At 51.4% G+C, this 10,716-nt stretch overlaps 1 protein-coding gene across 2 annotated transcripts in view; it reads right to left on the bottom strand.

Annotated features, from left to right (window-relative positions):
* Positions 1-580: 580 nt before the first annotated feature.
* SLC13A3 (solute carrier family 13 member 3) overlaps positions 581-10,716 on the bottom strand; it is a 74,326-nt gene continuing 64,190 nt past the window's right edge. For both annotated transcript variants that reach the window (XM_053890195.1, XM_053890194.1), the window contains 3 exons: positions 8,267-8,428; positions 4,934-5,071; positions 581-2,159 (listed from right to left, as the gene is read on the bottom strand). In XM_053890195.1, coding sequence (XP_053746170.1) covers positions 1,885-2,159; positions 4,934-5,071; positions 8,267-8,428 — 575 coding nt within the window. In that variant the 3' untranslated portion in view covers positions 581-1,884. The remainder of the gene's footprint in view (positions 2,160-4,933; positions 5,072-8,266; positions 8,429-10,716) is intronic.

Here is a 10,716-nt window from a genome sequence, read left to right as displayed (position 1 = left end):
ACAAAGAAATGAATAGAGCAGACCTCAGATCGGAGGCCGAGATTGCTGGCTCATAAATTTTGGTACAGATTCATTTATCAAATATTTACTGAGCACCTACTATGTGCCAGAATCCATTCTAGATACCCGAGTTACGGCACTCAACAAAATAAAGTTTGTATTCTGATAGGCTGATATTCTAGAAAATACACAATACGGTGTCTTGACTAAACACGACGAAGAAAAATACAGCAGAGTAAGGAGCTGGAGAGTAATGAGGGCAAGATTTTAGACTAGATGGTTAGTGAAGCTTCTCCGGGGAGGTGACATTTGGGCAGAGGCCTGAATAAAGTGAGGAAACAAGCACATATGTGGCAGCAGAGTGTTCTTGGCAGGGGCGGGGGGCGGGGTGGGGGGGGGCGGGAAGCATGTGTAAAGGCCCCGGGGCAGGACAGTTGAAGCATGTGGTTAGAGTGGAGGGGGAAGGGCAATAAGGAAGTTAAGTCAGGGAGGTCAATTCTGTGGAACTCCCAGCTCAGGAGTTTGTGGCTTTAAAGCTTTAAAACTTTCTTATGTCCACAAAGCAAATAACCTCTAGGTCCACTGCTGATTCACATTCTTTATTTTATAGTGTTTTCAATCAGGATTCGAAATCACAGTTCATCAGGTTACAGGTCCCATGGGTTTCTCCCGTCCCCTGTTCTCCAGGAGAGCAGCCTCCAACCCCCATGGGCTGTAACTGTGGCTAAATACTAAAGTGCTCACGTGGGAAGAGATGCATCGCATTCTCCAACTTGGAGGCCTCTCCTCTCTCCCTCCTGCTCCCAGGGAAACATCTGTGACTCACTTGTACTGTACTGAGTTCAGTCTCTGGGTGCTGCCTTCCCAGCCCACGCTGCCCAGAGAACCTCAGCCCTCAGATGCGTAGGAAGGGGAGACATAAGGCTTCTGGACCCCTTCCTGGCACCTTTGCTTGGAGCCAGGCTAACGATGGGCGGCTCTTTCCACTTTCTGAGCACCCACGGGACCTAATACGGTGCTGTTCACGGGGGATGCCCAGACGTTTCTGCTGGAAACAGGGAGGGATCCCATCTTCTAGGACAGCTCCCACCAGCCACTGGCTCAGGGGAGTCTCCCTTGACCCCGTCTGGAGAAGAGGGTTACGATATTTTGCCTGCCTGAGAAATTTCACCTTGGCCTCTTACGAGGCTCCAATCTATCTTCTGACTTTTTTTTTTTTTTTTCTCATCTCTGAAATACGTGGCCTTGGCTCATTAAACATGCTTACCCCCTGGGGTGTGGGTGGGGAGGTAAAGACCAGCTGCTGGAACGAGGAAGGGCTGATGGCCTCAAAGGCCCTCAAAGGACGGCAGTCCTTGCTGGAAGAACCTTGGGCCACTCGTGAGACATTAGGGCCCGGGCTTGGCCTGACCCCAGAATTACGGTCAAACTGACTCGATTAAACAGGAAAATCCTAAACAGGGTGGGTAGAGGCGTCAGCTGGGATTTCTAGAACTCTCCTGGCGTGCTCAGGCGCACAGAGGAGCAGCAGGGAGGCTTTGCACAGCCTCCACCTCCTCAGGAAGTCATCTGTCCCTCCCCCCGTCTCCAGGGATTGGAAATAACCCTAGCTGCCGGGGATTGGCAGCGGTAAAATTCAAACGACGGGCACGGGAGGGGCACCAGCCGAGCAGAACACACACCGCCTGTGAAGGACTGGCACAGCGCAGCCCCAAAAGCCTCTGTGAGGCAGGCGAGCTCTAAAGGCGAGATGATCTCTCCAGAGTGAAACCTAAAGCAGGCAGTGGGGGATGTCAGTTGTGCCCATGCGATTCGGTGGCCCCCGTTTCCAACTGTTTAAGACAAACACCATTCCAGGTTGCTGAAATAAGGCTCCTTTGCATCCTAGCCACAGAACAGCTCAGAGAGCTTGTTTCCTAGCAGCGGGTGATGGCAAAAGCCTTCTGGGAGGGCCCAGCCCAAAGAGAGTCCCGGAGCGGGGCTCAAAGGGTCCGAAATGTGTCGTTGGGCAAGGCGGACGGCAGTGATGTGATGTTGGCTGAGTGGATGTCGGCCCAATCCGGAAAGGTGCCCAGCTGGAAGATGGTCTGTGCCCAAGTATTCATGGCCAAGCTGAGCAGCAGGACGCCCATCAGGTTCATCAGGAGGCCCGTCCGCACCTGAAACGGAGCCCAGAGTAAGGAAGGGGTCATCGTACGGATGGGAAAACCCACACTCAGAGTCAAGGAAGTCATTCACTCAAGGTCTCCCAGCCTGGAAGCGATGGTTCCAGGACACGAGGCCGGTGGATGCCCACAACCCTCCCCTCTTTACATGACCCTGGGCTGTCCCTCAAAGAGCTGCAAACGTCCCCAGCCGTCGAGTGGTTTCTAGGTGTCAGGTACTCTGTCACACAGATGTGTCCCTTAACCCTGAAAGCAACCCTTCGCAGGTGATTATTATTATTATTCCCACTTTACAGAAGAGGAAACTGAGGCTCAGAGAAGTTGGCTTACCCACGTCACACAGCTTGCAAATGATCTGGTTTGACCAGTAACACACACGCGCACACACACACACACACACACACACACACACACACACTACACGTCTACTTAAGGCTATACTTACTTGTTGCGAAGGTTTGTCTGATGGAAGTTTTGACCTTTTTAAGAAGCTAGAACACGTGGCTAGAACAAGTTTGCTTCTTCCCCGGGGCCAACCTCCTGGGCCACTCAGTCCAACCTGGGGCTGAAAATCCCTGTTTCTCATCGGGGTTTTCTGATGTCCCAACTTGGCCTTGCCCAGCTGTGAACTGCACGGTAAGCAAGTGACTCCCTTTTCAATCCCCCTTTGGACCTTTTCCTCGCAGAGAAGGTCTCCCTTGGGTGCACCTCACGCCCTTAACGCTCTCTCTTCCTCGCCAATGGCCCTCTTTGACAAGGAGGGGTTCAGAACCTTCTCCAGGGCAATTGCTATCGGAGCAAAAGTAATTATTTTGCTTTCTTTGGTCTGCGTTTATTTTTAGACTTCCCTTCTGTGGCATACGTTACCAGTTTTCCATGTACAGATTGCAGCGGAAACTCTTCTTTTCAAATACTCTTAAGTTTTTTTTTTTAAATGCAAGTTGATTAAAATTGTTAAGTAAACATTGCCACGGATGGTTCGCGGAAAGGGCATCAAGTCGTGAAGGGCGTATGCCAAGCAACAAGGTCGAACTGTGTCGTGCTATCCTGCCTTTGCTCTTGGGGGTACCTTCAAACCCTGGTAACTTTGGAGGACTGGAAGGGGACACGCCTAAGCTTTGGGGCGACCAGGAGGAGGGCTGCGCTCCTGGGAGCCTGCCTCAAAATGCCTGCTTAGTCCCACATTCGTTACGTCAACTGCCTACATCATCACTGTCTGGACCCAAGCCTCCAGAGCCAGCGCCTCTCTGTGCCTCCTTGTGCCCCTCGGCATCTTTCTGTCCCTCTCTGTGCTCTTGGCGGGCCTCTACCTCTCAGAGCCTCTCCATTTCTCTCGTGTCTCTTTGTTCCCAGGATGGGCGTCACATCTCCATTTCTGCCTTCCCTAAGCAGCCTCCCTTTCCACACTGGCCCCCAGCCCCCAGCAGTCCACTCCACCCGGCAGCCAAAGGCATCTCGGAGGGGCACGAGTGAAACCACATCCCTGTGACATCGGACAGCTGAAGGGACTCCACTCTAGAAAGTCTCCATCTCTGCTGTTTTTCTGCCAGGCTCCGTATCCTCATGTTCCGGATTCTGCCTCTGAATAAGCCAAGAAGCTCTTTTCCCACCTCGAGGGGGAAGCAAGAAAGTGAATCATTCTCTGTTTTGTCCTAGGCCCCGAACACCTGATAACACCTAAGGGCCAGATCCCAAACACGTACCCTTATCTTCGGGGATTCATGGAATAACATCTATGGCTTACCGGACTCTTCTTTGATTGGACCCTAGCGGATTCTTAAAGGAACACACGCGTTCCCTAGACCCTATTCCAGTATAAACCCCAAACCCCGAGCAACGAGGAGACTCATTTTTCTCTCCATTCTGAGGGTCTCCCAGACACTCTGTCCATTATTCTCTGTCTCTCATACTCTTCAGTAAACTCTGTTTTCACTGTCTCTGGCTCACATTTGATTTCTGTCCTGCGTGAAGCCAAGGACCCTTTTGGCTGACCCTGTGGGACCCTCCCCTGGGCTCTCAGACCCAGCCTTGCCCTGCTTAAATCCCTTGAAAGTCCTCCCACTGTGCGCTGAATAATATCCTAAGTCTGTGCCTTGCATGCTGTGCACCGACCTCCCCTCCCGGGCCTCTGGTCTCATCTTCCCAATTCCAGGCACACCAGCCTCCTCCTTCTCTCTGTTTGCTCTGTGACCTCTTTCTGTCTCTCACTCTTGTCCACCCCTTTCTCTCTCCCTCCCCAGCTCCTGCTGGGGTATCTGTGCCTGGAGAGCCAGGACTGGGAACACCACCCTCTTCAGTTACACCAGCTTTGGATTTGCATTCCCTGAGTGCCCCAGGCAGCCAGTGGAAGCAGCAGGGGAGGCAGGGGAGGGAGGGAGGAGAGGGTTCAGCAGGGGAGCGAGGGGAGAGGGAACACACCGGCGGGTCTCCCCACTGCTGCTACCCCAGTTCCTCCCTCCTAAAGATTCCAGGCACAGAGCAGCCGGAGGAACAAGTAAGAAAAGAGAGCAGTGCCCAGAGAGGGGAGGAAGTCCCTTGTCCCTGGAGCAGACTCTGGAAAGTCATCACGAAGGCCATTTCCTGAAATTGTCCAAGCACAAGAATCATCCCAGAGTGTCTGTTAAAGCGGATCCCCCTGGTCCGGCTCCGAATGACTTATTCAGACACTGGGGTTTGGTGGGGGAACAGGGGTCCCGCCCAGACGTCTCGCCCGGCACCTGCTGTCCACCCCCCGTCTCGGGCCTCTGTCGGGACGCGCCAGGACTCACCATGTCTTTGACCAGCAAGTGTCCAGAGGCGAAGGCAATCGAGTTGGGGGGCGTCGAGACCGGGAGCATGAAGGCATAGGAGCAGCTGACTGTGCCGGGGACCATCAAGTAGAGGGGATGCACCCTCAGGCGGATGGCCTGGACCGAGGCAGGGGCGGGGGCGGTGACCCCGGCAGGGAAAGAGAGAGAAGCGATGACAACCGATGGAGACGGCTGAAAGCCACAACAGGTAAGACACGGAAAGAGACGCACAGGGACGCATAGACGGAGACTGGCAGAGAACAGTGGCAGCAGACGAGAAGACAGGTTGGGAGACGACACAAGGAGAGATACAGCCAGAAACGCAGATCCACAGGCAACAGTAGAGACAGACAAGAAGAGAACCCAAATCAAAGGACACGTGGAGAGGACATTCCCCAGGTTAGTGACATCCTGGGGCCACACTGCATGTTACTGGGGAGGATGGGCTGGGAAGATTTATCTAGAACACACCTTCTCCAGCCTGAGAGTGCAGCATCATACCCGGAGGGCTTGCTAAAACACGGCATGGCGGCCCCACTTTGCCCAGAGTTTCTGATTCAGCAGGTCTGGGGTGGCCCCAAGAGCCTGCATTCGAAATGAGTTCCCTGCTGCTGCTGTGGGTCCAGAGAACCATGGCTCTAAAATATCAAGTCCTGGGGCGCCTGGGCAGCTCAGTCGGTTGAGTGTCTGACTCTTGATTTCGGCTCAGGTCACGATCTCACAGGTTCATGAATTCGAGCCCCACGTCGGGCTCTGCACTGACAGTGTGGGGCCTGCTTGGGATTCTCTCTCTGCCCCCCCCCATAAATAAATAAATGTTTACAATTTTTTTTTTTTTTTAAATAGTAAAACAAAGTAACAAGTCCCCTGCCTGGTCCTTCCCTCAGCCAAACAGTCCACACCTTTACTTGGGGCCTCACCAGATTTCAAGGACACATCTGTTGATAAGCATTTCCCGATTTCTAAGATTGTGTGAATCAAATATGTCTGTGTGTTGACCTCGTTCAGTGGGCCACTGGTTCGTCACCTCCCCCAAATGACATATTCATCTACAATTCACGTGGGTTTCTTCTCTGCTATTGTATTTAAAATAGGACATTTTTTAGGGGCGCCTGGGTGGCTCAGTTGGTTACACATCCGACTTCAGCTCAGGTCACGATCTCACGGTCCGTGAGTTCGAGCCCCGCGTCGGGCTCTGGGCTGATGGCTCAGAGCCTGGAGCCTGCTTCTGATTCTGTGTCTCCCTCTCTCTCTGACCCTCCCCCGTTCATGCTCTGTCTCTCTCTGTCTCAAAAATAAATAAACGTTAAAAAAATATTAAAAAAAAATAATAAAATAAAATAGGACATTTTTGGCCCCTCTGGCAAATTTTTATAACCCAAAGCATATAACTTTTCTCAGTGCTAAATTCGTCCCCTGACACGTAAAACGTTTGGGTTTTGATGACAAGCAACATTTGGAAGCCTGTGTGATGTGCCAGTGTCTTCTCCAGCAAAAGTCGCCCCAACAGACCTGGCTGGGTCCCTGCTTCTCCTCCCCCCATCACCCTGAAGTGTCGCATCTCTCCCAATCATCTGCTCCCTCAGAGCCCGGTGAAGGGTGTGATTAAGTCCAATCACACGTGGCAAGGTTTGGGGACCCCCCTCCCCTCACTACTGGCGGGAGTGAGAATGGCATGCCCACTTTGGAGGGCAGTTTGCCCACTTCTAACAAAAGTATACACGCACAAGCTCTCCGATCCAGGGATCTCATCCAGGAACGTATCTAGATGAACTCAAAGGCGCACAGACAGGGAAAGGTCCGGTGAGCATTGCTGGACCACAGCAAAGGCTGGAAGCAAGCCTACGTGTCCATCACTGAAGATCTGAAATAAACCCACTGCCATCCACTGGTAACAGAATATCCTCTATTCCCTGAAGAAGGATAAAGTACATCTCCGTGTGCTAATACAGTGCGAACTCCCTTACAAATTGAAATAAGCCGACAAAAGCCAAAAACAAAGTGGCTCAGATAAGCGTGCCTGGTTCGCTTACTGTTCGCACACAAAGCCTGGAGTTGCAACACTGATTTAATCTGATCAATTTTGGATTCTATTGAGATAATCCTGCGCTAAAGTCTTCTCTAATCTATTTAAATACAGAACCAAGCCCATCGTTTCTAATGTTAATCAGTTTTGAAATTCCTAACATAGACTCTATTTGATGGGGATGCGTTGTTCTTTTGGTTCGCGCCCAGATCTATTTTGCTATTTGCATCTGTGTTTACGTGTGAGATTGAGTCGTGACTACACCCCGCCCCCCCCCTCCCCCCACCGCTCTGCTGTCCTTTGGTTTCAGCGTCTGCGTTTTGCCAACCTTATTCCTGGGTTGCATGGCTTTCTCTGTCTTTCCGTGCTCTGAAATAGTTTGAATAAGGTGGGAACGATCTGCCCTTTGAAGGTCTGCTAGCTGTCACCCAGCTAACCCTCTGAGGACGGGCTGGTGATTTTTTAGGGTGGCGGTTCTCAACTGACGATGGTTTTGTCCCCCACCCCAGACCAGGGGATGCTTGGCAACGTCTGGAGACGTTTTTGATTGTCATGATTTAGGGGAAGCTCCTGGCTGGCACCTAGCAGGCGGCGGCCAGGGCCGCTGACCGTCCTACCGTGTCCAGGGCAGCCCCACACAACAGACAGCTCTTTGGCCCCAAATGTCAATAGTGCTGAGAAACCCTTCTCTAGAGGGAGGTTAGAACTGCGCCTACCATTAGAGTTTCTTCTGTGGTTATTTGCCTTACTCAGATCTTTCTACTTCGTCTGAATCCAAATTTGACAATTTCTATCTTCCTAGAAACCTCTCCGAAGGAAGAAATTGGGTGCACTTTTGAAAATATTTACTCTGTGTATTTCTTAAAGAAAAAAAAAAATCAGGGGCGCCTGGGTGGCTCAGTCGGTTAAGCGTCCGACTTCAACTCAGGTCACGATCTCGCGGTCCGTGAGTTCGAGCCCCGCGTCGGGCTCTGGGCTGACGGCTCAGAGCCTGGAGCCTGCTTCGGATTCTGTGTCTCCCTCTCTCTCTGCCCCTCCCCCGTTCATGCTCTGTCTCTCTCTGTCTCAAAAATAAATAAACGTTAAAAAAATTTTTTTTTTAAATAAGAAAAAGAAAAAAATCAGTATTAAAAAAAAATCAGGGTCTAACACGTTCATGCGGTTTAGAAGAGGGCGATGGCACCTGTAGCCCCCCACGGAGCTCCCAAGTGGCAGGAGAGAGATTTCTGGAGCACCCACCCTCCGCGCCCTCCTCCCCCCCCCCCCCCCCCCCCCCGGACTCTCACCAGCTCCGCCAGGACGGGCAGGAAGATGATGATAGTGGCCGTGTTGCTGGCAAACTCGGTGAAAAAGGCCACGACGACAGTGATGAGCAGCACGGCCAGCGGGGGCGGCACGTTCTCTAGGGGGTGCAGCTGCCCACCGATCCACGCCGATAGCCCTGACTCCTGCGGGGGCGGGGGGCCTCTGTTCAGAGCCCGCCCAGCCCCAGCTGCCACCCCCCGCCCCGAGGGTTGGGCCCAGGAAGGTCGTTAGGACGGACCACAGTGGTGACCATCAGTGCTACAGAATGGTCTCCAGGCTCTCTTCTGCTGACTTCTTCAGGAGTTACTCCACTCAGGGGTATTCAGATATTCAATCAAGTGAACCTTTACCACAGCCCTTTTCGCAACCCAGTATCCTCTGAGACCAGCACGCTTCGGTGTTTTCAAAGGATCTTTACACATTTCTTTTATGGTTAAGAGAAAATGTACCGCTTTTTTTTCCTGCTGAGAAAAAATTAAACCAATCGTATAAAAAAAAAAAAAGAAAATTTACCGCTTCTCTAGAACTTAAAATTTCATAATGGATTCTAGAACACAGCATACTACTTTTTTAAATTTTTTATGTTTATTTTTGAGAGAGAGAGAGGGAGGGAGAGAGAATGAGTGGGGGAGGGGCAGAGAGAGAGGGGGACACAGAATCCTAAACAGGCTCCAGGCTCTGAGCTGTCAGCACAGAGCCCGATGCAGGGCTTGAACTCACAGACCAAGAGATCATGACCTGAGCCGAAGTCAGACGCTTTAACCGACTGAGCCACCCAAGCACCCTACGTATTTACATAAATAAAATACTATACTATACTTGTCCCCAGAATTTGACTTAAAAGTTACCTTGAAGGAACGAATCATAAATGCTTAAAGATATTTTTCTCTAGAAGAGACTGTAAAATTAACTTGCTTCTTTTACATCTGTACCTCGGTCGGCACTGTTTGATAGCCTAGAAATTATGGCGAGTGGCAGAGTCAAGGTCTCAGCCCTCCCCTGGCCCAGGGAACCATGCAAGGAAAAAATGGGGCCACTGGTTTTTCCCAGAGGCCACTCCTAGGAGACTGGCGGCCGTGTGCGCGATTTAAGGGAGAGAGGCTGGAGAGGAGGAATATTAATGACGTGGATGAATGAGAAGCCAAAAGCTTCCCAGTGGCTGGGCCTCTGGGTGGCGGGCTTCCGGCCAAGGTCGCAGCCCCTACGGGTCCTTGGCTCAGCTTCTGCCGTCAGAGGGCGGTCCCGCAGGGGCAGCGGCAGAACCCCCTGCTTCCTTGGGTTCTCTTGGGGACTCCAAAGGGCTTCGCCTGCCCTTTCCCAGTCCCTTCGGTATCAAAGCTCTGTTTCCTTGGAAACACACAGCGCCATGGTGTTCCAGGGGGAACCATGCAACAAGCAAGGTTGGAGGTTGTATACCCAGAGGATGAGGAGAAAGGGCTCTGGAATCAGAATGACCTTGTTCCCCACCTTAATCCTTTCTAGCTGTGCTGTCCCGGGCAAGCAACTTAACCTCTCTGTGCCTTAATTTTGTTTAAATCTGTAAACGAGGGTGTAACAGCGCCTGTCCCAGAAGGTTACTGTTGGGAGAAAAGGAGCTAATCTATAAAGCAGTTGGAAAATGCCTGGGTACCTGGTGAGGGCCCCACACGTGCCAGCTGTCATTAGTAGCTTTGAGTCACAAGGGGAGACAGTCAGAAATTGCCCAGTGCGGTGGTTGTCAAACTGTGTTCCTTATGGCCCCCCAAAGATGTCAAGAGGTGCCTGAGGCCATGTTGCAGGATGGGAAGGGAGAGGCTTGACCATCTTTAAGAGCCTCAGAAAACACACCAGGCTCAGCGGTTCGAATACAACTCTGTATAATAATTCCTAGGGAAAGAGAACCAGTGAATTTGATCCAGGGAAAGGAAAAAGAGAAGGCTTCCTGCACACGTGTGAACATTCAGACCACTGTGCTGCTTACAAGCTGTACGATGTTGGGCAGATCGATGAACATCTCTGTCCCTCGCTTTCTTCAAGGAGTTGGCGGTAAGGATTAGACAAAGACGCGCAAAACACGGTTCCTCTACATAGTAAGCCCTGGATAGGATTCATTACTATTTCTTTAATTCAACAACATGCACGTAATGTAGAGTTCACTCTGTGCGAGGCACTCGTCCAAAGACTGGGCTAATATTAGCTCATTTAATCCCCGTAACAGCTCCATGAGGTAAGTGGTATAATTATCTCCATCTTATGACTGAAGAAACTGAGGCACACATAGGTGGTAACTTGCCTGAGTAAGTGAAGTAATTTGCCCTAGGGTTGGAATTTTGAGCTGGGACTCTAGCACTTTCTTCAACAGGCTACCTCTCCAATGACATGATAATGCCAGTCAGTCGTCCGTCATCATTATCATCATCACCATGGCCATCATCATCGAGGTGACTCTCCA

Source organism: Panthera pardus, unplaced genomic scaffold (genome assembly GCF_024362965.1).
Source record: "Panthera pardus isolate Hobbes unplaced genomic scaffold, ASM2436296v1 HiC_scaffold_25, whole genome shotgun sequence".
NCBI lineage: Eukaryota > Metazoa > Chordata > Mammalia > Carnivora > Felidae > Panthera > Panthera pardus.
Note: the sequence above shows the minus strand (reverse complement) of the source record. Positions and strands in the feature narration are given on the sequence as shown.